Source organism: Lissotriton helveticus, chromosome 1_1 (genome assembly GCF_964261635.1).
Source record: "Lissotriton helveticus chromosome 1_1, aLisHel1.1, whole genome shotgun sequence".
In the NCBI taxonomy this organism is placed as follows: domain Eukaryota; kingdom Metazoa; phylum Chordata; class Amphibia; order Caudata; family Salamandridae; genus Lissotriton; species Lissotriton helveticus.
The window spans coordinates 843,371,636-843,398,765 of record NC_136057.1 but is presented as its reverse complement, the minus strand read 5'-3'; the positions used below and the strand labels follow the sequence as shown (position 1 = coordinate 843,398,765).

At 46.6% G+C, this 27,130-nt stretch overlaps 1 protein-coding gene across 1 annotated transcript in view; it reads left to right on the top strand.

Moving 5' to 3' along the window:
• Positions 1 to 26,050, top strand: part of LOC144817928 (putative tetratricopeptide repeat protein 41) — a 391,161-nt gene extending 365,111 nt beyond the window's left edge. Inside the window, exons 14-15 of the mRNA XM_078674882.1 lie at positions 24,945 to 25,071; positions 25,166 to 26,050. Of these exons, the coding sequence (XP_078531008.1) occupies positions 24,945 to 25,071; positions 25,166 to 25,811 (773 nt within the window). The 3' untranslated portion in view covers positions 25,812 to 26,050. The remainder of the gene's footprint in view (positions 1 to 24,944; positions 25,072 to 25,165) is intronic.
• Positions 26,051 to 27,130: the final 1,080 nt, after the last annotated feature.

The window sequence follows — 27,130 nt, the reverse complement described above, 5'->3', positions numbered from 1 at the left end:
ACACCAGCGCCACCTAAAGGCAGTTCAGGAAAACCATATTAAAACTCAGTGTGTGAATACATTTTGCTTTGCCATATACTGTGAGACTTAAGCATCAATTTGGTTGTGAGGATAAAGGGGTTGGAGAAAAAGGGGTGACGTGACATCAGACAGAAGAAATGTGTATGCAGAGTGTTATTTTTCCCTCATTGTTTTAACATCCTCGGGGGAACAATCATTGAAATAGAACAAATAGAAAAAAATCTTTCACAATCATTCCATAGTTTTTGGGCCCAACTTGAGTCTAGAGAGAAAGATAGCTCTACGACAACGTTGTTTAGGAGCAGAAGGACAAGAAATTGTAGAGCATCTGCCTGATCTGAGTGCTGATGAATCCAGGGTGTTAATTGAATATGAAATAAGCATAAGGGAAATTAGATAATCAATTCCGTCCTAGAATCAGTACAATCAAAGAGTGTTATCATTTTGGGAAGTTCTCACCAAAGGAAGAAGAAACAGTAGAGGAATTTGCGTCTGAGTTGCGTAAATTGGCAGCCTCATGTAAGTTTAAAGTAACAAATGATTAACACATCATGGAACAAGTTTCGTTGAATTGTAAAATTGAAAGGATACAGGGGGAACTTTGGCTAAAAGTTGATCCTTCCTTGGGAGATGTGTTGATTGTGGTAAAAAAAAGTAGAGCACATGATGAGATGTGTGAAAGAAATTAACCAAGATACCAATAGTAAGGACAATGTACAAATAGTTGGGGATGAGAAAAAATGAAGGTACAAATAGTTAAGGGTACTCTATGATAAAGGGAAGGAGGAGTGTTGGTGCCTTCAAGAGGCAATGCTACAGATGAGAGAGAGCTGGCCACACAGGGAACAGTAAGGAATGTGCAGAAATAAAACCATATGTAATAAGTGTTGGGTGAATAGGGCATTTTATGGTGTGCTGTAGAAGTGCTCTGGAAGCAAGAAACAAGGTGTGTCTTAGGTATGTGAAAAAATTGTACTGTAGATGACTGATGGAGGGTCTAACAACTCCAGAGATGTGGAAGGATAGAAGAACTCGAGGTTGAGGTCATGCTTGCTTCATGCTCTAGACTAACAATAATTTCAAAGGAAGTATTTAATTAACTGTTCACGAAACATATGAGGCTACACAAAATCAATATACACCCTGGAGGGTTTGGTGGTCAGGCAATAAAGATGACTTTGTAGGAAAGATTTAGTATAACTATAGATATACAAAATGTAAAGTTTATGTTCCATGTAAAGGAGATAACATTTTAGAATGACCAGTACAAGAAGGCATAGGAGTTTATCTGGATCCCAATGCTGAACCTCAAATACTGATCCAGAATGTTAACAGGTATGTAGAGGAGAGATCCGATTTGAGACAGAATATACTGAAGTATTCACAGAAAGGTTAGGATGCCTCAAAGAATATGTGCACAGGATAAAATTGAAAGAGAAAGCACTTCCCTTGAGTGTACAGAAAGTAGTGAGAGAATAATTGTGCAAGCTGGATGTAATCGAACCTGTGGAAGCAACTGAATGATTAGCACCCATTGTATGGTAAGAAAAGCGGATGGCAAGATTTGCCTGTGTGTTGTAATTAAGGCCCTCAACACAAAGGTAGTTGTTGATAAGATCCCTTTGCCAACTATCGCACATCTGTAGCTGAAACAAAACTCTTCTCAACATTAGATCTAACATTCTAATATACTGTCTGGAATCCCTGGGGTGTTCTGTTATCAGGACGATGTGCTGATATTTGGGAACTCCCAGGCACAACATAATAAAAGACTTAGGGCCAAATGTAGGTAATCCCATTTTACCGACTCTAAAATACCGAATTTTACCGATTCGGTATTTCAGAATCGGAAAATGGGATGTAGGTAAATAATTGGTAAAAATTACCGATACGGTAAAATTCAGATTCTCAGATTCGGTATTTACCCATTCAGTAAATACCGAATCGGAAAATACCGATTCGGTAATACCCATTCATCCCTATGGGCCTCCAGGCCCATAGGAATGAAAGGGATTTACCGAATCCGTATTTACCGATTCGGTATTTACCGGATCGGTAAATACTGAATCGGAAATACAAAATACACCCAATTGAGCCTGCCTACCAATCAGGATCATCCACCACACCCCACAAAAAAGCAACAGACGAACCAACCAATCAAATGCATCTACCCCACCCCACTACCAGGAAGTGGCCACACCCATGCAGGTGCAGAATAACTGAACATTCAGGAGAGCTGTGGGACACTGGGGAACTGGCTGCCCTGAGCTGAGCTGAGCTGAGCTGCACAATGGAGTCCCTGGAATCACAGAGGGATGGATCTGAGCGCAAAAGGAAACTGAAATTCAGCACAGCTGAACTGCAGGTGCTGGTGGAGGAAGTTGTGAGACACCACACCCAGCTGTTTGTTAAGCAGTCTCTGCATGTTGCAGAGTCTGTGAAGAGAAACACCTGGCTGGGGATCCAGTCCAAGGTGAATGCCATTGGGGTCACAACAAAAGAAATTGATGACCTGAAAAAAGGTGGTATGATCTGAAAATCATAACCAAAAAAAAGCTGGCAGCACAGAAAAAAGAAGCCAGTGCCACAGGGGGAGGAAGGAACTGGGCACCTCCACTAACAGACCTGGAGCAGCTGGTGGAGTCCACCCTGGAGCCAGAGAGTGTCCATGGGATCGGGGATGCTGACAGTTCAGCCAGAGCTGCAAAAAAACAAGGTAGGCTGCATGGACATCAATACTCACCCCTTCCCTGTCCCCCTTCCCCAATGTGGTTGTGTGTATCACACTCCAGTACAGGTTTTTTGATTTACCTGAAATGCATCATGGTAGAAGTAGTCAGAGAAACATACATCACTACATTCCTCACAGAAAACAGCAAGGCATGCCTCACACTACATCCAGAAGCAGTTGAAGACTATGCAATTGTGTGACAGGAATGTGATTTAATAGTGACACACAGGTGTACATCAGCACTGACCCAATGTCCATAAGTGTCCACAGGAGAGTCATTGCGCAGAACAGCGCAGGACAGGGAGGAGAGGGTACCGCAAACGGAGAGGAATGATGATGCAGGCACAAGTGCTGGGCAAAGTACTGATCCGCCACCCGCACCCACAGCACAGGCAGCAACAACACCAGAGCGACCCACCACAGCTCAGCCTTTGTCACCTCTGCTGTATGACTCACCACAGCAGGACCCACCAGCACTCTCCCCCACACCAACTACAGTGTCATCAGAACTGGTAAGGCCAAGGAGGCATGATGTGCCCCCTCTCAAAATCTTGGAGACGTCTGATGAGGATGATGGGGAGGGTGACACACAAACGGATCCACTGGAGGCAGACAACTCTGGGCAGCAGTCCGCATTTGAAGGTGTGCTTACCGGTGCCAGACGCCGAAGGGTACGGGAGAGAAGCGATGCTGCGGATGGAGAGGGTGTCTTCTATGGGCTTGAGACCACTATGGTCAAAGTGCAGCACCTGCAAGCAAAGGGAATATTAGCAGTGCAGAGAAAGGTGCACCACTTAAATACCAAGATGAGCAACATTGACCGGGGGATTGGCTCTATGGCAGAGAGCATGAAAGACATAGCCGAGGGAATGAGGGACATGTCGCAGTGCATGATGGCTCTGTGTGAGAAACTAGATTCTGACCACACTGAGAGGCGGTGTATGCGGCAACACACCAAGGCCATGAACCGGCTTGTTACAGCCACCTCCCTGCTATGTCGGCGCTCTGTCGCCATGCAAGATGGCATTGTGCACTGCTGCACGGATTATTCTAGGGGGATGGGTAGAGTAACCTCTGCCATGGAACTACTACTGACAAACCAGTCAGCCATTGCTGGGGACACAGGTGTGGGGGACACAGAGGACACCACCATCAGGAGCAGCTGTAGCACTCTCTTTCCAGACATTAGAAGAAGCAGCAGGCGCCAATCTGCTGAGCCTGGCTCCACTGCCACCGTTCCCACCCTGCCTCAGGCATCCCGCACTGTTGTGCGTGGGTGCAAACAATAATGGTACCCATAATCCACAGGACCTGTCAGGGTGAAGTAACCTGTGACCGCCCTGTGAGGTATTCAGACATTGAAGTAGCATGGTGTGCTATCAGTACATTTCCGTAGTGTCTATTAAACTACAACATTGACATACAAAGCCTGGCTGTGTCTCCTTACTTAGAAATAGCTGCGTGTGATCTCTGCCCGTCTCAGTCTCCCATCTGTGGCTGGCGCTGCTCCTGCTGCATAGGGCTCTGGCTGTTCAGTTCCATCATCAATGTCCTCATGATATGTCATTTCCACTTCTGTGCCTTTCTTGGTGGCAAAGTTGTGCAGCATGGCACAGGTCGCAATTATCTTACAGCAGATGATAGGAGTGTACTGACGTGCACCTCCGCTCTTGTGGAGGCAGCCGAACCAGCTTTTTAGAAGTCCAAATGTGCGTTCTACGACGCAGCGTGTTGCTCTGTGTGCCACATTGTAACGCCTCTCACACCTGGTAGAAGGATTAAGGTAAGGGGTGAGCACAAAGGACCGCACAGCATATGCGCTATCGCCTAGGTGGAAAAGAGAGTGCCATTATGTTAATGTTAAAGTTAATGTTAATAAAATGTGTACAGCGCACGAATTCCCTCAGGCATCTTGGCTCTAAAGAACCAAATACTGCTGAACTCTACTGTAATACTGTTGAAATAGCCAGGTTTTAAGCAGTTTCCTAAATTCCAAATGAAGGGTGATTTTTCTCAGATACACCGGGAGGGAGTTCCATTCTTTGATAGTATTAAATGCTAAACTCCTTCCACCCCAGTTCATCTTATGAATCCTGGCCGGCTGCATAAGGTAGACATTAGCTGACCTTAGCACTCTATTTGGGGAGTACCATTTGAACAATACATTCATCTGCTGTAACTATCAAGGTGTGTCACAGTTATTTACCTAGCAGGTATCCTTCCCCAAAATCTCCAGCAGCAAAGAGTGTGTAGATCCCACTGTTCTGGAATATGTAGGAGTCGTGGGTGCTCCCAGGAAATTTGGCCACAATGTCTGTTATGATGTTGCCAGCATTGCATATCACCTGCACATTGATTGAGTGTGTTGACTTCCGGTTCCTGTATATGTACTCTGTGGCTGCAGGTGGGCAGATTGGGATGTGGGTGCCATCTATACAGCCTATGACGTGAGGGAAGTGTGCCAGTTGATAGAACTCAGGTTTGGTCTTCACAAGTTCCGCATGTGTGTCAGGGAAGCTAATGTAATGATGCATTCTCTGCATCATGGCCTCAAGGAACTTCCTGAAGAAACGGGACAGGAAGCTCTGGGACACACCACCTACCACAGCAATCACACTGGTAACTCCCAGATGCAAGCAGGTGTAGGCTACAGAGCACCTGCACATGGGGTGGAATGGCTGCGCCCTTGGTGTTGGGTGGTCCAGGAGAGGGTGCAGGTCCCTGATCAAGTCCAGGATGGTTTGGGGGTGTAGCCTGTACCTTTGCAATATCTCTGGCTCAGTGAGTCGGAAAAGCATAATCCTCTGTCTGTAGACTTGCTCCTCCCTTCTCCAGACCCTCTCTCCTGCTGCCTGTAGCTGTAGCCGCCTTGCAATGACGTAGAATGCCGCCTTTCTGGACACACTGTTGCATTTTGGGACCTTTTTTATAGCCTGCACCTGTCAGGTTAGTCACCAAGTTTCCACGGGAGCGAAGACTGATCCCTACACCTCCAGGACACAGGAGCAAGAATGCGAATGGAAACGCACTCCTGTCTACTGTCCCCTAAAAGTATGAGGGAATTACCCAAGGAGTGTCCACCACTCTCCTCATACGAGGGGGTATGCAGGGTATAGCAGGAGTCGTAGGTGGATGTCCAGGCTAGAAAACAAAATAGGCAAAACAGGCAATATATCCTTATTTCACTAACCTTCATACAGGAGACATTGACATGCGTGATTATTCAGGTGTGCTTACCCCACTAGTATAGTAGGCAGACTTCCTCGAAGAGTTCAAGAAAGGGAAGCTGGATAATGGGTGACTGGAGATGAGGAGGAGAACTCTCGAGGGACATGCACACCAGACAAATAAAGAAAACAAAAATAGGGGATGTGAGGAGCACCGGCCTGCTGTTGTGGGCAGAAACAGCGGAGCAGTACACACACACACGAGGAGAGACACACGGCCCGAAAAGGAGACAAGGGCGGAGCGCTCACTCTCACAGGAGGGTTTAAACAACAAAGAACTCGCCAGGTATTACTTTCATACAACAGAAGCGAGAAAAAAAGAAACCGGGCAAAACAACGCCCGCGAAATGCGTGAGAAAGGCAAGGGTAGTCGCGAGTAAACTCTCGCGTAAGAATACAAGACATGCCGATGGTCGGCACAGACACTCTCACAAGCAGACGACCAGCCAGCGGCTGCAGGGTCAGGGAATTGAAGGCAAGGAAGCTGGAAAGGGACCAAGGAGACTCGCTGAATTCCACAGGACGCCACCGAACATCGAGGCAGGAACCAGGAAGTGAAGAGGGGGCGTGGTACCGGAACAGTAAGCCAAGCAAAGGCTACGTTCTGCCGTGCCTCTTTTCACTGTTAAGGGAGCGTCTGAAAAGTACTAGCTGTTTGGTCTTAGGGACCTGGGAAAAAGACCACAGCTCAGCAACCTCGCATGTCAAGGTGATTACTTCCTAACAGTACCCCTCCTCAAAGGTCTATTCAGGGGACCAGGCTTAGCAGGATGTAGTCTGTGAAATTGTTGAATCAATCTCGCAGCATGAATGTTTTCTGCGGGCTCCCATGACCTATCCTCTGGGGGATATCCTACCCAATCTATCAGGTACTGTAGTTTGCCTCTTCTTTTACGGGAATCTAGTATCTTTCTCACTTCATATTCTGCTTCTCCATCAATTTGTATAGGTGGAGGAGGGATTTCAGGAACAACAGAAGGGATGTATTTCTTTAGCAAGGAGCTGTGGAAAACAGGATGTATTTTCGTGCAAGGGGGTAGTTTCAACTTCAGGGTGACAGGGGAGATGATTCTCTCAATGGGGAAGGGACCTAAAAACCTGGGTTGGAGTTTTTTCGATCCTTCCATCCTTAGGTTTCTGGTGGACAACCACACTTTCTCTCCTATTGTGTACATAGGTTCGGGTCTTCGGTGTTTATCCGCCTGTCTTTTCATCGCTTCCTTGGCCTTACTTAACTCTGTCTTTGCTGTTTCCCATACTAGCTTGATTTGGGCATGGTGTTCATCAAGGGAAGGTACCGAGGAGTCTTTGGGAGGGGTGGTGATAGGGATCATCCTAGGGTGATGTGCCTGCACAAAAAAAAGGGGGATGTATGTGTAGCGGAATGGGTAGAATTATTGTAGGCGAATTCAGCTAAAGGTAAGGCTTGAACCCATGTGGATGGAATGGATGTCAATAAACAACGCAGAAATTGTTCTAGGGTTTGATTTGTCCTTTCTGTTTGCCCATCAGTTTGGGGGTGATATGCCGTGGATAACCTGTGATCTATCCCCACCTTGGAACACAACCCCCTCCAGAACTTTGAGACAAACTGTGGACCTCTGTCTGGAATTATGACTGAGGGTAAACCATGTAATTTGACAATGTCTTTCAAGAAAATAGATGCCAGGTCTTTAGAGGAAGGCAATTTCTTCAGAGGGATGAAATGTCCCATTTTGGACAGTAAATCAACAACCACGTAGATCGAGGTAAAACCTTGACAAGAGGGCAAGTCCGTCATGAAATCCATGCTAATCGTGTGCCAGGGCTGAGGAGGAATGGCTATGTTTTTTAAGAGTCTCGTGGGAGCACAATGCGACGCCTTTTGGCGAGCGCAAGTGGCACAAGCTTGTACATATGCTGTTACCTCTTTTAACATAGACTCCCACCAAAACCACCTGTTACATAAGTCATGGGTTTTCCTAATACCTGGATGACCTGCCAAAGTGCTGTTATGACACCAGTCAATGAGTGTTTGTCTCAACTCTGAAGCAGGGACAAATAATTTGTCGTCATGATAAAATAATCCTTCTCTAATAGAGTGTAGAGGATCTTTCAACCAGTCATCTTGTGATACATCTATGAGAAGATGTTTGAGTTGTTCAAGAAGGGTATGATCTTTTTTACCCACTCCCAGGATCTTATTATCAGGTATTATAGTACGGGGTTGTTCTTGCTCCACATGTTGATCATGACCTAACCTTGACAAGGCATCGGCTTTTCCTTGTTGTGTACCTGGGCGATAGGTGATTATAAAGTCATATTCGCTAAAGAATAATAACCACCGCATTTGCCTGGGCGTGAGAGCTTTCGCTGATTTAAAAAACGGAAGATTCTTGTGGTCTGAATAGATGGTGACAACATGGGGGGATCCTAGTAAATGATGCCTCCACTCCTGGAAGGATAATTTGATGGCTAACAACTCTCTTTCTCCTATCGTGTAATTTCTCTCTGCTGGTAATAGTGTTTTTGAGAAATACGCTATAGGATGCATGTGTCCAGTCTCGGGGTCTCTTTGTGAAAGGATACCTCCCACTGCGTATTGCGAGGCATCCGCCTCTACAAAAAAAGGTTGAGTGTTATCGGCGTGATGGAGGATAGGAGCGGACGTGAACTGGGTTTTTAAGTCACAAAAGGCTCTTTCTGCGTCATTCGACCAGTGAAAAGGTACTCCTTTTTTCAGGAGTCGGGTTATTGGTGTTATAGTATCCGAGAAATGATTAATAAACCGCCGATAAAAATTGGCGAACCCGAGAAATTATTGTATTTCCTTCACCGAAGTAGGACTTTTCCAGTTCACCAAGGCCTCAATTTTCTTGGGATCCATCTGTAGGCCATTAGGTTTGATAGTAAAGCCCAAGAAATCCACTTCAGTGGTGTGAAACATACTCTTGTCCAATTTGGCGAACAACTGATTTTCCTTTAGTTTGGTAAGGATCTTTCGTACGTGTTCCACATGATCTTTCTCGTTCTGCGAGAATATAAGGATATCGTCAATATAGACGATAACAAAAATGTCGATGTATTGCCGCAAGATGTCATTGATAAAGTACTGGAACGCAGCCGGTGCGTTGCACAGACCGAATGGCATCACACAATACTCATAGAGCCCAAAGTTGGTGCGGAATGCGGTCTTCCATTCATCGCCCTGTTTGATGCGTATTAAATCGTAAGCGCCTCTGAGATCAATCTTAGTAAAGATCTTGGCGCCTTTTATCTGTTCAAGAAGGACCGGTATCAGAGGTAGCGGGTACTTGTTTTTTATTGTAATTTTATTAAGGGCTCTATAATCAAGGCATGCCATGAGTCCTCCTTCCTTTTTATCAATAAAAAACAAAGGAGAAGACGCTGGGGAAGTAGAATGTCTGATAAATCCTTTTGCTAGCATGTCGTCCAGATAGTTTTTTAGATAGTCATTTTCTGCGGGGGTTAAAGCATAAATCCTACTACAGGGCAAATCTGCTCCAGGGATTAAGTCAATTCTGCAATCGTAACTCCTGTGAGGAGGTAATTTAGTGGCTTCTTGTTCATTAAACACCTCTTCGAATTCTGCATATTGATCAGGTACTTTTAGGTCTAGTCCGGTTTGGACTGCACAGTATAAGGGATGCTCAGGTTCTCGGGCTTCTACATAACAATGGCCTTTACAATATGGGGAGATCAAGGTTACGGTTCTTTTAACCCAGTCTATAACTGGATTGTGTACTTGTAGCCAGGGCACTCCTAAAATAACCCCAAAATTAGGAGCGTCGATGAGATCAAACACAAGACTTTCCGAATGCCCATTAGCAAAAACAATAATCACTGGAGGGGTTTGATAACTGATCATCCCTGACGATAATTCGGACCCATCTACTGCCCATATGGATTCAGGCTGGGGTTTTGCAACAAAAGACAGTCCCAACTGTTTAGCTAATTTAATATCAAAGAAGTTCCCTGTTGCTCCCGAATCAAGAAGGACAGACATAGTGAACTGCTTTTTACAATTGTACGTGAGAGTAATGGGTAACGTGAAATGTTTGACTGCGTGTATTTTGTTGGCAGAGATCTGATGGGGGATGTAGCTTGAGGAAGTGTCCTCTCTATTCCTCAAGCTTGTTAGTTTTCCGAACTAGAAATACTGCTAGCAGATATTCTGGGAGTCTTAGGACGGACTGGACAGTCTCTAGCATAGTGGCCACTCTTCCCACAGTATAGGCATAAGTTTAATTTTCGCCGCTTATCTTTTTCCTCTGGGGATAAAGGACCACGTATGCCCCCAATTTGCATGGGTTCAGGGACATCTTTTTGTACTGTTTCCTCAATCTTGGGTAAAAGAAACCTAGGTACGATGTTTCGAGTTCTTTCCCCTTTTCTTTCATGCAAGCGATGATCTAATTTGACTACCAGATCAATAAAAGAGGCACAATCTTCTGGGGGGTTCACAATTTGAGAGAGTAAGTCTTTTATGTCATCTCCTAACCCACGATAAAACAAAGAAGTTCTCTTGTCCTCAGGCCAATGTGTCTCCGCCACCAAACGATTGAAGTTGGTAATGTACGACAAGAGATCTTTGGAGCCTTGTTTAAGATTGAGCAGTTCTGTATCACTCGCTTGCATATATTAATGTTTTGCAAAGAGGCTTCTCATCTTTTCCTTAAAGAGATCCAAATCATAGAGCACTGGATCATTGTTCTGGACTAAGGGAACCGCCCATTCTGCCGCATTCCCTACAAGATAGGAAATTATGAAGGCTACTTTGGCTGAGTCATCAGGAAAAGATGCAGTCTTACATAAAAAGTGGAGTTGGCATTGGTTCATAAAGACGTTATATTTGTTGCTATCCCCGGAAAATCTTTCAGGCATGGCTAGTGGAACAGGAGTAGGGGTATTTACAGTGACTTGCACAGGTGAGCTGAGGGAATCGCTGCTGGCCCCGGGATCTGTTTCAGGAGGAGTTAAAGTGAACCTAGCGGGTTGTATATAGTTTTTTCTGGTCTTGGGGATAGTGCCTGTGTCTCTCTCTTTTGTTCTTAACTGATGCACTCCGCTAAGAGTCTTTGATTCTCAACCCCCAATCTACCTACTTCTGACTGAAGGGCTACTAAGGCTGTAGTGATTTCTTCTATTGAATGAGCCTGGAGGTCTATAGTCCTTAACGAGGGGTCAGGATCCATCTTCGCTCAGGGGAAACAATTTTCGTGGGCTTGGCTTTCTGTCAGGTTAGTCACAACGTTTCCACGGGAGCGAAGACTGATCCCTACACCTCCAGGACACAGGAGCAAGAATGCGAATGGAAACGCACTCCTGTCTACTGTCCCCTAAAAGTATGAGGGAATTACCCAAGGAGTGTCCACCACTCTCCTCATACGAGGGGGTATGCAGGGTATAGCGGGAGTCGTAGGTGGATGTCCAGGCTAGAAAACAAAATAGGCAAAACAGGCAATATATCCTTATTTCACTAACCTTCATACAGGAGACATTGACATGCGTGATTATTCAGGTGTGCTTACCCCACTAGTATAGTAGGCAGACTTCCTCGAAGAGTTCAAGAAAGGGAAGCTGGATAATGGGTGACTGAAGATGAGGAGGAGAACTCTCGAGGGACATGCACACCAGACAAATAAAGAAAACAAAAATAGGGGATGTGAGGAGCACCGGCCGGCTGTTGTGGGCAGAAACAGCGGAGCAGTACACACACACACGAGGAGAGACACCCGGCCCGAAAAGGAGACAAGGGCGGAGCGCTCACTCTCACAGGAGGGTTTAAACAACAAAGAACTTGCCAGGTATTACTTTCATACAACAGAAGCGAGAAAAAAAGAAACCGGGCAAAACAACGCCCGCGAAATGCGTGAGAAAGGCAAGGGTAGTCGCGAGTAAACTCTCGCGTAAGAATACATGAAATGCCGAAGGTCGGCACAGACACTCTCACAAGCAGACGACCAGCCAGCGGCTGCAGGGTCAGGGAATTGAAGGCAAGGAAGCTGGAAAGGGACCAAGCAGACTCGCTGAATTCCACAGGACGCCACCGAACATCGAGGCAGGAACCAGGAAGTGAAGAGGGGGCGGGTACCGGAACAGTAAGCCAAGCAAAGGCTACGTTCTGCCGTGCCTCTTTTCACTGTTAAGGGAGCGTCTGAAAAGTACTAGCTGTTTGGTCTTAGGGACCTGGGAAAAAGACCACAGCTCAGCAACCTCGCATGTCAAGGTGATTACTTCCTAACAGCACCTGGTTACCACCTGCTTTCACTCCATGGTAAATACTGACTCCTATCGTGAAATTCGGTATTTTTGAGGTTTCCTATATCTCAATGGTCATTTTTTACCATTTCTTATTTACTGATTCGGTAATTAAGAATTCGGTAAATAAGAATTCGGTATTCAAGAATTCAGTAACTTAGAATTCGGTAAATTCCGAGTCGGTAAAATACAGACTCGTATTTACTGAATCGGTCTATTTTTGTCTCCTACATCTCAAGAAGCCAATTCGGTCGGTAACGGCCGAAATTCGGTATTTTCGGCCGTTACCGACTGGTATTTGCCTACCTACATCTGGCCCTTAGGGCCTGAGTACGAGTTTGGCGGTCTTCGTACCACTATTGCAGCAGCTTCGGACTCACTGCCGTCGACTAGGCATTCCACCTAGCGTATTGCGAGTTTGGTGGTTTTCTGAACGAAAGACAGCCGAAGCACAGCCAGCCATTTGTTGACCGCCTCAACGGTGGTCAGGGAAAAGCAGCTGTCACAGGGCAGTGCAGAGAAGTTATCCGAATTACGAGTTGGCTTTCTGACGAGCTGACCATGGCGGTGGGACCGCCTGCTTCGAGTCGGTGGAATCAACGGATTTGGGGTGCATACTCACCCATTTCCTCCCTGCACTCACCAACGTGGACACCTTCCTCCAGGGCTCTCCTTCATAGCAACATCTTGACCCCTATGAAAAAGACCCTGTTGGCACGGAAATCCAGGTAAGTCTGTTTTGTAATATTTACCCATTGACTGGACTGGACACATATGGTCCAGACTCTAGCAATGGGAATGTTCTGGTAGTAGGTCTTTTTTCATGTGTCATGCATATGTGTACACTACAGTAAAAAAATACAACTGCACCGTACGACCTCCTGCCATAGCCAGCACAGGGCACTGCTTTAAGAGCAATATCTCAAAGAGACTATTAGTTATAAATTCCTTACCTTAGAATTATCCCCAGGCATCAGACTGGATCCGGAGAAACTTTTTTGGTAGCAGTACACTTCCGCGTCAATAGGTTGTCGGTCAACTCCGCGTCCGTTGTTGGCATCGTGATCGCTGGGGTGACGTTGCGGTATCTACTTAGACGCTGCCCCTGCGCCCTGACGTCAGTTCTTTCTTTTTCCACGCCAGCCAGTGCAGATCCAAAGAGAGCGGTACCCCAGTCACTTTTTGACAAACTGTTTTTCGACATTTGTCAACTTCTTTTAGAGTTGTTTGACTCCTGGTGCACAGGGATGTCACATCGGCAGACCGGCTTCAAGCCTTGTGGCTCCTGCCACAAGCTGATGTCAGTGATGGACCCAGAACTAGTGTGCTTCTGGTGTCTGGAGCTCAACCACAACCTGAAGTCGTGCTCCGACTGTTGGGCCATGGGCCCGAAGTCTTTGCGGGAGCGGGTCCCGAAAGCTTCTGGAGGCCTGGCAGTCGGCTCTCGGTCCCGGTCGAGAGGAGGCCGTGGGAACAGTCGCGGAGCCATCACTACCACTCCTCATCGAAGTCTCTGTCTACGTCTTCGGGTAAGTCGAAGCACAAGAAGAAGCACTGTCGCTCTTCGCCTTCTCCCCGTCCGTTGGCTGACCAGATGTGGAATGCGGACAGTCGTCATCCTTCAGCTCTGCCCGCGGAGCCTGCTCGCTCGGCTCTGAGTTTACCCCCTTCCCGGGAGCTGGAGTGACCCCTGCCCAACTTAGTACATTTTATGAAGCTCTCCACTCCATCTTTGGGCAGCCCGAATCCGCTGGTGCGCCTTCGGGCCCCACGGCCTCGGTTGGGAGTTTTAGGCCTTTGCTGCCGGCAGTTCCGTCCCCGGCATTGCAGGGCCCCCAAGGATACATGCCTGGATCTGGATTGGCACTGGTCAACCTGACAACACCTCCTCCGGCACCGAATACATTGACAAGACCGCCGCCGCCTCCTACGTTGGTTGTGTCCCCAGCTGGCGTCGACCCCGGCCTCCCCCTTGACTTAGATACGGAGCCAGACTGGCGTTGACCGATGCCGGTACCAGCCCGACCTGCAATTTTGTGCCAATTTTCTATCCTGGTATTCCCTGTCACCCCAAATGGCAGCCAGAAGAGGATGAGGAGTACTGGGGGGGTTCTGTTAACCCTCTTGCAGACCAACTTCAAGATCCGGTTTGGGGAGAGGAGTTGGGTGATGCCAGTGGTCTGGATACCTCCCTAGTCCTTGGTATGCTTTCTCCCCTACTGTGGCTATGGAGGAGGGTGCCTCCTATGCTGTGGTGTTGCATAGGGCGGCTGAGGCTTTGGGCCTTGAGCTTCCTACAGTGGCAGTCAAGATTAACCTCCTGACTGAGGTGCTTCAGCCGGCAGCGGCCTTTTCGGAGCCCCTACTGCCATTCAATGAGGTCTTCATGGACATCCTTCTGGGCACTTGGTCCAAGCCCAGCACAGGAGCTCCTGTGGCTAGGATGATTGCCCGATGCCCTTGCCTGGCTTTGGGTGACTTAATTTTCTCTCCCAACATTCTACCCCTGAGAGCTTGGTAGTCCAAGCCTCTACATCCAAAGGCTCATTCCCTACTGCTCCCCCAGATAGGGAAGCCAAAAAGCTGGAACATCTTGGAAAGAAGATGTTTTCTCCTGCCAGCTTAGGACTGCAGTCGGTGAACACCGCATGTCTCTTGGGCTGTTACACCCACTCCGTGTAGGATACGGTTGAGCAGGTGCTGCCACAGTGCTCGGAGGAGGTCCGGGCCTCACTCTCCTGTGTGGTTGCCGAAGGGAGAGATGCAGCAAAGTTTGCCATTCGCTGTGGGCTGGACACCGCCGACACGCTAGACAGGACTATTTCAATGTCGGCAGTCCTGAGACGCTACACCTGGCTGAGATCCACTGGCTTTTCGGGAGATGTCCAATCTACACTTTTGGACATGCCCTTTGATGGCCGTCGCTTGTTTGGTGACAAGGCAGACCACGCTCTTGAGCGCTTCAAGGATTCTAGGGCTACGGCCAGATCCTCGGACCTCGCGACTACATCTCGCCCCATGCAGTCTGCCTTTCGCCCCTTCTGTGGCTATGGAAGGGGTGCCCTGCCAGGTTCCTCCCAGAGCCACAGGCTGGCGCAAGCTGCCCAGCCTCTGTGCGGCCGGGGACGTGGGACCCAACGCTGTGGATCTGGGGGCCAGCGGGTGGATCAGTCCACCAGCACCCCCACTGCAGCAGCCTCCAAGCCCTCCGAGTTGACCTTTCAACACCACCAGTTGCCAGTGGACGGCAGGAATTCGCCATCACCTTCCCCACTGGCAAACCATCACGTACAACAGGTGGGTTTTGCAGATAGTCCAAAGGGGCTACTCCCTCCCCTTCAACAACTACCCCCTCAATCCATGCCCCCTCAATTCCTTTGTATGTTGGAGGATCACTTGGATCTTCTCCATCAGGAAGTTATGGCTCTCTTGGCCAAGGGAGCTATTGAGCAAGTTCCTGCCCCAGAAGTAGGTCATGGTTGTTATCCCACTACTTTCAGGTGTCTAAGAAGGACAAAGGCCTGTGTCCTATCTTGGATCTTAGGAACGTCCTCCAGAAGAAGTTCAAAATGTTGACATTGGCTCAGGTTCTGCCCTCGACCCTGGAGAATGGATGGTGGCGTTGGATTTACAGGACACTCATCCCTGTCCTGTCTGCCCACCGGCGCTACCTACGGTTCACGGTAGGCCACAAGCATTTTCAGTTTACTGTGCTTCCCTTTGGCCTTACCAACGCCCTTCGGGTGTTCACGAAAGTGATGACAGTGGTCACAGCTCATCTGTGCAGATCAGTGGTTCCAGTCTTCCCCTATCTTGACGATTGGCTGTTGAAGGCGGGCTCGCCTCAGGCTGTCATCTCTCACCTCCAGACTATGGTGGACCTCCTGCATTCGCTGGGGTTCACGATCAACGTGCCAAAGTCGCACCTGATTCCCTCTCAGAAGCTCCTCTTCATTGGAGCGGTTCTGGATACAGCGCAGTTTCTGGCTTATCCTCCCGAACAGCGAGTCTGGGATATTTGGGATATGATTCCGATGTTTCAGCCTCTATCCCAGGTTTCGGTGAGATGACCCTGAGGCTGCTGGGCCTCATAGCCTCCTGCATCCTGGTGGTAGATCATTCCAGGTGGCACATGCGGGATCTGCAGTGGGACCTGAAGTTCCAGTTGGCACAGCATATGGGGAATCTTTCCGATTGATTCCATATCTCGGAGGCCACTGCTCACCAACTGCACTGGTGGCTATCGAACCAGGATTGTGTTGACGGCAGATCCCTCTCCCTTCCCCAACCAGAGTTCACGGTAGTGGCAGATGCATCACTCCTGGGCTGGCGCTGCCACATGGGAGAGGCGGAGATCAGAGGTCTCTGCTCTCCGACAGAGTCTGAGTTCCACATCAACCTTCGGGAGCTCCGGGCGATTCGTCTTGCACTGAAAGCATTCCTTCCTTCTATTAAGTGAATGGTAGTGCAGGTGTTCACGGACAACACCACTGCCATGTGGTACTGCAACAAACAGGATGGGATCGTGGACCCTCTGTCAAGAGGCCTTTCGCCTCTGGACATGGCTGGGACATCAGGGCATGTCCCTGCTGGTTCAACACCTGACAGGTTCATTGAATTCCAGGGCAGACAAACTCAGCCTTCGGTGCATGGTGGATAACGAATGGCATCTTCACTCGGAGGTGGTGCAAGGTCTCTTTCAGCAGTGGGGAGAGCCTTGCTTTGATCTGTTGGCCAGCAAAGAGAACGCACAATGTCAGCAGTTCTGAGCATTGGAATTTCCAAGGTGGCACTCTCTCGGCGACGCGTTTCCTCGCAAGTGGAGTTGCGGTCTTCTATATGCCTTTCCACCTATACCACTTCTGCCCAGAGTGCTGAAGAAGATCAAGCTCGACTGGCCCAAGTCATTCTTGTGGTTTGGGATTGGACATGAAGAGTCTGATATCCCGAGCTCTTGCACATGGCCATCGATCCTCCGATCAGACTGCCTCTTCAGGAGGATCTTGTTGCAACAGCAGGGGACCTTCCTCCACCCGAACCTGTCCAGCCTCCACCTCCTTGTGTGGAGATTGAGCGGAGACAGTTGACAGCTTTTGAACTTCCTCCCGAAGTCTGTAATGTCATCTTGGCAGCCTGGCATCTCTCCACTAAAACGGTATAGGCCTGCAGATGGAACAAATTTGTGGCACGGTGCACAGCAAAGGCTGTGGATCCCCTTTCTGCCCCTCTTTCAGAGGTTCTCCTCTTCCTTCTTTCTTTAGTCCAGCAGGGATCTGCTCTAGGCACCGTTAAAGGCTATCTTTCGGCCATTTCAGCCTTCCTTTGCCTTCCAGATCAACCTTCTCTTTTCAAGTTTCCTATTGTAAATAGGTTTCTAAAGGGCATTACTCATCTCTTTCCTCCTATTCATTTCATAATGCCTCAGTGGGACTTGATTCTGGTTCTGAATTACCTGATGTGTGCTCCCTTTGAACCATTACATAATTGTCCTCTCAGACTTGACTCTGAAAACTGCTTTTCTGATTGCCATCACCTCTGCTCGCAGAGTGAGTGAGCTTCAGGCTCTTTCTTCTAAGCCTCCTTTCCTTGCTGTTCATCCGAACAAGGTTATCCTCAGAACTCGGCCTTCCTTTCTCCCCAAAGTGGTTACCTCTTTCCACATAGGACAAACTGTCACTAACCGTCCTTCTAAAGAGGAAGAAAGACTCCACTCTCTGGATCCAAAATGTGCACTATCCTTTTATTTGGATCGTACAAAGCAATTCCGGGTGGATGATCAACTCTTTGTTGGCTATGTGGGTGCCATAAAAGTTTGGGCCGTGCAGAAGCAGACTATCTCTCTGTGGGTCATTCTTTGCATCAAAATATGCTACTCCTTGGCGAAGAAGGAACCTCCAGTAGGATTGCGCACCCACTCCATCAGGGCGACAGACGCCACTACTGCTTTGGGACGCAGAGTCCCTCTCAATGACATATGGCTGGCAGCCAAGTGGGCATCCCTGCACACGTTCACTAGACTGCTTCTTTGGCCGTTCAGTTCTCCCGGACTTCCTGGTGTGAACTTGGTTCGCAGACCCACCTCCGGGGTTGGTATTGCTGAGGTATCTATTCTAAGGTAAGGAATGTATAACTAATAGTCTCTGTCAGATGAACAAGTTACTTACCTTCGGTAACAATATATCAGTAAGAGACATATATTAGTTATAGATTCCTTTCCGCTCCACCCATCCTCCCCGTTCTGCGAACTGACTTCTAGTGTGAGGGACTCCCTTTCAGGGCCCTAGTTGCGGGCACCAGTCTTGCATGGCTCTGCGCTTCTGGAGTGGAATGTTGTGTAAAAGACTGACGTCAGCGCGCACGGGTGGCGTCTAAGTAGATACCGCGACGTCATCCCAAGGATCACGACACAGACGAAGGACGCAGAGTCGACCGACGCCACCTACCGACGTGTAAGGGTACTGCTATGAAGAAAAATTCTACAGATTCAGTCTCATACCTGGGGGTAAGTCTAAGGTAAGGAATCTATAACTAATATATGTCTCTTTCAGATATATCGTTACCGAAGGTAAGTAACTTATTCAATAAGTCGGAAACATAATAACAGGACCTGAGTAGCTAACCAGAGCTGGGAGCATTCCACAAAATGATAAAAATGTGTGTCTATCTCTTACATTCTCTCACTGTTCACACTGCCACGCAGTGGGTCACATAACATAACCGAACCTCAGTGGTTTTGAGATGAAAACACTACCCACACAGGATCAAAACAAAAATAACATAGTTCCAACCATACAACCTGCACAGTGTAGCTTGTTAATTGTGTGGGCAAGCGCTTTAGTGCCCCACATAGGGATAGTTAGCACTATACAAACACTACCATAAAATACAATCCATATTAATATATTGAACCTTGAGTTGAAGTTCATTTGAGTAAAAAACCTGAAAATAGGACATATATCCAGAAGTCAGTTGCCAAAATCCCACCATCAAGCCACGTCACGACCCAGAGAGCAAGAAGTCCATCCACACTGGATTCATGACACCAAACACCACGTGTCAGACCTGGACCTAGTGACATTAGCAGACACTAAAAACTGCCTCTAGAAAAAAACAATGTCATCCCTTCTGCCATTCTAAAGTCAGCAGCTGCAAACCAACTCTTGCAAAGATAATCTCGGCCTCCAACTTGCAGAAGAAAAAGCAAAATGAATCTATTCTAGTTGGCACTCTCTGTCAACAGCCTGCCTGTAGACGCATGAAAAACGAACATCATCGTTCCAAGAGTGCCTAAGAAGGCTAGCAAATCCAGGCCTGGCCAGACCAGCCTTTAACGGATGTTAGAAATGCTGCAAAACCCTCTGAAAACCACTACGAAAATATCAAATAAAGTAAGCATGTGCTCTCTAATTGAAGTCATTGTGCAAGAGACACCATTGCCACCTGGTAATCTTACACTTTATGTTACTCTGTTTACTTGATCGGTATTTCCAAAGCACAACAACCTTTGGGGGTATCCAGGTGCTGCTACACTGCATAAATCATCATGGGTTACAGAGAGAAGCAAAAGAGGTTACAATTACATCCTGTTTTACATTATAAATCTGATGTGGTTGGCTTCCTACCGCAGATCCAGTGGCACATCCATACAGACTTTAGCTCCTGGCACGTAGCAAAGTCAACCCCTGCCAATAACTTTACCAATATTGGTACAAACGTTTTCTAGTCAGCCTAAACGGTTGTGCAATGCAGACTCCTTACCAATTGAGCAAAGGCAACAAAGCAAAGGAATTTGTCCGTAAAGAGAAGTTTTGAACAGGTTTTTTTGTCTAATGAGCATCCGGCTGGTGTTGCGTGACAACCTCTCAGAACTACTGTGACAGACCTGAATTCAGCATTTTAGACCTTCTGCAGGCACACTACAAATTATTTTGAATACTTATACACCTGTTATTCTCATAATCTAATTGCAAGATCCATTATACCAGAGTCAGGCAATTCCTATGCTACCCATTGTCAGAAATACTTCCCATTACAAGGGGATTATGAATAGTTCTGTTACCATGTCCATGCCCAGGATAACACCATCGCTGCAAAGTAACTCTTGGACTTCAATATCTGTACCAGAGTCTCTGGTAAGTGAGGTGGAAACACGATCTACTGCCCCCTATATTCCAGAGCTACCTGGGCACCTGACTTCCTACAACTGCCTGGTTTCCCTCCGCCCAACTGGAAGCTCAGGATTACGCCTGTCCTAGGTGGTGCTTCTTGGGATATGCAGTGCTCAGTGATGAATTACCATAGCAGAAAATAAACTGTCCCCTGAATCTCCCACCTTATGCCAGTACAAGGCTCGCGCTGGTCATGCATCTCTAGGGGAGGAAGCTGGTATCTCCCACCAGCTTGCCCAAGAATTGAGTCAATTGAATTTCTTCCAATGTGAAAAAAAGACAGATTTGAGCACATCTGGCACAAAACTAATCATAGCATAATAGTTTGCATTGCAAAATCTATATGTGGGGCTTTCATAGAGTTGTCATTGAAGCCCAAAAATACCCCCATGCCAAATGAATAAATCCGATGTAAAATCCAGGAAGTTTCCAACCCAGACATTGCCTAGTGCACTCTGGTAAGGTGAGAAAGTGATTGCCAACTTTAGAAGTTCCCCAAACAGACCAAAAATCCCAGTGGCCTTGTCAAGCACTAACATGGAAAATGAAATCAAAATAGGAAAGGGGCAGGCAGAAGTGGATATGCTGTGTCCACTGCAGAAGGGCAGAGAGTTGGCGTGTGTAAAAAATGTGGATTATCGGGTCCCAGGAAAGAAAACCAGGAATTGTTGGTCCCATGAGAAGAAATATTTGTCCAGAGTCCGTAGGTTAGTCCCGCTGAAAGAGTTACCTTCTACAGTTTGGCGGAAAGAGTTCAGTTCGCTGTGGAGGGGGCTGCGGATAGCAGGGAGAGCTTCGCGGATGGTTGTCAATGTAGCATTAATAGCAAGCCGGTCATCGCAGATAGTTGTCGCTGTAGCATGAAGATCCTGCCAGGCATCTTAGAAGGTTGTTGCTGGAGCTTCGAATTGGGCGTCATCTCGGGGTGTCGGTGCAGTAGTGCGAAGTTACAGATCTTGCATTGCTAGTCATCGCTGGTGGCCGCTGTGGCGCGAAGAACCACGGTCAAAGGAGCTTTGCATTGGCAACATATTGGCCCGTTTGCAGTCACAAACAGTTCAACACTTCAGGATTTCTCCTTTTCTGGGGAAGAGAGCTCAACTGATGCCACACTCTAGCAGAGGCCACCAGGCCTCAGGTACCTCCAGGCACCAGGTCAGCTGGGCAAATGCAGGGAGGCCCCTGGAGCTTGGTATGTACCTGTAGCTCAGAACAGGGGACAGTCAGCTGACCCTTGGAGTCACTTCAGCGTGGAATAAGCGGTGAATGTTGTCTTCCTTCTCAGCAAGCAGGGCAGCAGACAGCAGGGCAGCAGAGCAGCAGGACAACAGAGCGGCAATGCATCTGACAGAAGAATAGTACAGCAGCCCTTCTTCTTAGTATCCACAGGTCCAGAGGTGTGCTGAAGAACTGGGTCAGAGGGTCCAATATTTATACTTGGTGCCAGATTTAAAGTAGGAGAAGGTTCTAGAGGTTAGCACCCCCAGAAGTGTTTGAAATGTCCTGCCTTCTGGCCCTGGCCCAAGATTGTCTGGGGACCCAAAAGACTAATGACAAATCCTCTGTGAGTGTGCTCAGGTAGAGGCTTTGTGAAGTCCAAGTGAGGTAGGTGACAGCACCACCCGCTGTGAAGCTCATCCTGCCAACATCTATTCTCCCTTTGTCTGCCTGTCAAGGAGCAATACACACAACCTTGTCATGTGTCCAAGGGAACAGGCTGCTGGCACCAAATTGTTAGGACAAGAAAATGCCAGCTTGGTAAAAGTCAATAGCAGCACTCAGCCCTCCTGGCGTCGTGTCTCCCTCTGCAACTCTCAATGCATCCCCTGATGGGTTACTTCGCTGTTTAACCAAATATCTCTACCACATATTAAATAAACTCAAATGTCATCCTTTATATCTTTTTTATTTGTTCTTTTTATTGAAATGTCATGTATTAGTTCAATAGGATTTCATAACAACATCACATCCATGTCTATCAATGGTCTACCACCTGAAATGTATGTGTCTTACCCGTAGTTCTGAGATGGCTCAATTTAATAATCCATCACATAGCTCATTCTCCATTTCTTGTTAAAATCGCAACGTCTGAAAGTGGGTTATGCCTCTATGAAAACTCTGAGCCAATCTCCCCGCTCTCCAGAGACCAGATTAATATGCGAAAGTATGTCCCATGTTGAGGCTGCTTGAAGAAGTAAACGAAGTGCACTCCCCATATTGTGCATCATTCTCCATAAGGAGACAAATGTGTTTAAAGCGGTTAATCCTAATCACCCGTGCTTATGTGTCCTGACAAAACTATCACATACAGTCAGTAATCTCACTTGTGTACACACGACCAGTCATTTTTCTTGCAACGCACAATTTTTATTCAGTCTGCGTGCCCCGTGCTCATTACGTTATATCACATATGTTGTTGCCGGTGTATATTATACTTCAGTATGGTGGTAACATACATGCAGTGCTTATAATTCACATGAGTGCATCGAATCATGCAAATTCCCCTCATTACTCACAAGGTCAAAATCCTGGTAACCACAGATCTCCCAAAGTGTTACAATGTATAACTGTAGCGCTTATTGAGCCCACAGTAATGATTGTGTTTGGATTGCCATCAGTGTAAAAGTGGCGTTTACACAATTGTGACTTAAAATCCATCTTTACCATTAAAGAAGGTTTTAAAGTACAATCTTTAGACAGTAAACTCGACATTCTCACCTGCTTCCAATTAGAAGTTAGCCCTTATTACATGTAACAAGGTAACCCAATGTTATCCTATGAGAAAGGTAGGCCTTGCAGTTGTGAAAAACTAATTTAAGAGTTTTTCACTGCCTGGACATGTAAAACTTAAAAGTACATTTCCAACTTTTTTAAAACACCCCACCCTGTATTATAAGCTGTTTAGGGTCTACCCTAGGGTTGATTTATATGTATTAGAAAGGAATGTCTAGGCCTGGCAAAATGGGTATTTTGCCAGGTTGAGATGCCAGTTTAGAACTGCACACACGGGCTGCAATGGCAGGCCTGAGACAAAGTGGGTGGCAAAATCAGTGTTGTAGGCCACTAGTAGCATTTAATTTACAGGCCCTCTGTTCATGTAGTAAGACTTTACTAGGGACTTACAGGTAAATTAAATGTGCTATTTAGGTGCAAGCTAATTTTACCATGTTTAAAGGAGGGAGTACAAACACTTTATCACTGGTTAGCAGTGGTAAAGTGCAGAGTCTGAAGGTCAACAAAAACGAGATCAGCAAAAATAGAGTAGTAAGGCAGAAGGTTTGGGGGAAGGCCACTCTAAAGCTGACAGGTCTAACAGTAACAATGAGGTACAAACAAACAAAAACACTGGCACTGAAGGCAACTACCTCCTGTGTGGATGTGCTCCTTGTGAAAGGGCAAAATGCAGTCACTCAAAGTGAAGTTAGCCAGTGGATGAAAGGAGATGCGTGAACAAACCTTTTGTGTAAGTATATTATACATATAATTTTAGTAAAATCAAAAAGGCTTTGTTAACGCCAGACCTAAAAATGAAATCTGATTATACATGGCCACCTGTTCTGCAATGGCTATCCATGACAGCATATCCTCTCAACCAAATGTCCAGGAAAGGTCTGACAGCTAGTCTATAGAAGAACATATATGGAGACTGCACATTAGGATAAAACCTAAACGTCCCGCCCATGTGCCATCTAGAGGTTGGACCTAATAGGCCAGTGATCAATCATTTGGCAACTATACTGCCCCGGGGAACAGTCTCCTTTTAGAGAAACAGCTGTGAAGTTCTAGAACAGACCTCCCATGGAAGGAGAACCTGAAGCAACTACCAATTGGTTGCCCCGAGTAAGATTGCTACTACTTTACGTATCTTAAAGAGTTGATGCACTGACGCAACTTGATGGGTGGGTGGGTTCTGTTAGTTAATGATAGGGAGGGGATGGGAGTTTGTGGGTTGTTTAATTCATTTGCATATAAATGTACTAATTTCATCAGACTGTTATTATGCTATAACTCTGCGATGTATGCATGGTCCCATAGGGCCATTGTATTGTTCTTATTTTGCAAAACCAATCAAGTATGTTTTTTTTTTTTTAAAAAGTACCGATACAACTTCAGTCACCACAACCGATCGAGTACGCACAATGTCAAAGTGACCTATTTGATGCTTTACAAAATCCGCAAATATGCACTCTTTTGCGCTCCTTGACTGCTGCTGGCGTACGTTTGCCTTTTGAAGTTGCTATTTTATTTTACAACATTGCACTCGGTGCATAAGTGCTGAAATGGTTAAACTTGAACAGGCCTGTAGTGTGGTTATAAGACACTTTATAAAAGGGCTGGTTAGTGTCGCTCTGGAGATGAGGTCTATCATAGTGACTAAAAGAAAATTGTTCATTTTAAATCAAAAGACAAGATTATTTTAACGCTTTGGCACTGTGTTTACTGAGAATAAGCTGAAGAACACTAACATTAAAACATTTATAAACTGCTTTCCTAATGGGCTCTTCTGTTCTCAAGTGGCTGTTTTATTTCTGACAGGAAAGCTATTGCAAGACCCCTCGAGGCCCCAAGCTAAGGACGAAGCTCGAGAATGTCTGCAGAAGTCGCTGGATTTAAGGATTTGCCACCTGGGGCCGGATCACCCATGGACTCTGGACGTCCAGTGGTAAGTTGGAAGGTTCTGCGGCCTTGTTATAAGCTCTCAGTTGGCATCAGCCTACAGCCTGAGGTGACATCTGTGTACCCTCTCCTTAATTTAGTCTGCTGAAAGAGATGACGACGGAGGGGACAGGCAGTGGGCAGCGGATTGGAACTGCGAGGCGACGGCCTGAGACATCCAAGTACAGAAGCAGACCTAAGAGCACTCCGAGCTCGGGGTCTCCAGCTATCTCCTGTGCTCAGAAACATCACGCACCCGAGAGGAAGCCCTGCCTTCAACTGGTGACTCCACCCCATGAGGCACCGGATAACTTACAAGGACAAAGCTCCAGAATGTCAGAAAAAGAACCTTTTCCCAGGTTGACACAGCTTGCTCTCAGTGGTGCTGAATCCCTAGGTGCCAAAGAGAGCATGCTTTCCGAACTACCCTCCAAAGAAACTCTGTCAAGGTCTTCTGTGTCACCTGTGAGTCGAGTCTGCTGGTCAGCGCTGACCTCCGCTTCCAGGAGATGCGTTGCTCTGGGGCCCAGCAGCTCTTTTGAAAGTTTCCTTTCAGGCCCTCACAGTACTGTTGAATCCCTGTGCCCCACTAGCAGATCAGAGCTAGGGTCAAGTAGACATATTGTTTTACACACATCTGCTTGGTATCACGTACCAGGGCGGTATCCAACCAATCTGTGTCCCCTGCCACCCAAAAGACATCAAAGACGCAAAGTGTCCCAGCATCACAGGGAGCTGATGGCTTAAAGGCTTAGGCCCCGATTAGTAGTTGGTTAGAATTTTCCAACCCAGTGTCATTCCCTTTTGCACAGGAATCATAATTCCGAGTAGGGTGATATTTACTACATTCAGTTATCACCGGGTATGCTAAATATCTCATCCTTTGTCAAACTTGCTGGAATTAACAGTGGGAAAATTGACAGTATTTGCCGAAGCATTAGGATTTCGGTGCAGTAAGCACCAAAATGTGCATGCTATTCCCCCAAAATGCCTAATGTGGTATTTATCGCACCCAACAAATGTACCCTATGGTATCATTAATTAATGGGTTTGATAAATAACACTTTAATTTCAACAAACTCAGAATCAGGACCTTAGAGGGGAAGTAATTACAAAGTGGGTTCTGCATGTGACACATTCTTATTTAGGTAGCACCGTTCAGTTCCAGTACCCTGGGTGTTTTACAGGGAACACAAGCAGTGAACCAAAGCTAGGTGGCCCAAGCCAAAATACCAAGGGCGGATTAGTGTCCTCAAATGTCCAGTCTAAGAGAGTTTATGTGTTACAAAAGTATACTATAGTGGGTGGTAACGTGATTGCATTGCAGACAGTTCATGGGTACATGCATGTGTTCATCTACTCCCACACACCTATGTATTTTTCGAGTTGATTTATACATGAGCATTCCCAATTTTGAGAGCCAAAAACATGCAATCCAAAATGATCATCACCCACAAAGTAGTATGTTTTTGTGGAGTTTTCATAGGTTTGCTAATGTACTTCCTACATGTCCCTCAGAACCCAAACCATATGTTGCGTAGAAAGGATCGATAGATGCCCCCGCCTATGAGTTTTGTCGAGGGGAAACACAATTATTTATACAAATAATGTACAGTAGAACTGATATTTTTTGCTAACCCTTCATAAGCATAAATATGCATAGTGTACACTGTGTAATACAAGTGTTATCAAATGAGCACAGATCAACAATGTACTTTAATACCTTGCACCTGTACATGTGATGTACACATACCCAATGCTTACATTACCCATGACTCACTAATGTGTACCTTGGCTCACCGACAAGCTCAGGCTGTAAAATCAACACCGCCGTCTTGTTGAACGCAAGTGGAGGTCTGAATACGACTCCAAAGTTAAAGATAACTATAAACGGTCTATACATACCTATAGAGAAATGATCTTTAAGGAAAAAGCTCAGTATTTTACCACTAAAATTAAAACTAAAAAAAACACCGCAAAGGAACTGTCCTTAACAGTTAAAAAACTCTCTAAACTTCCTGAGAATAAAAATACTATGATTCATCAAGCATTCTGCGATTCGCTTG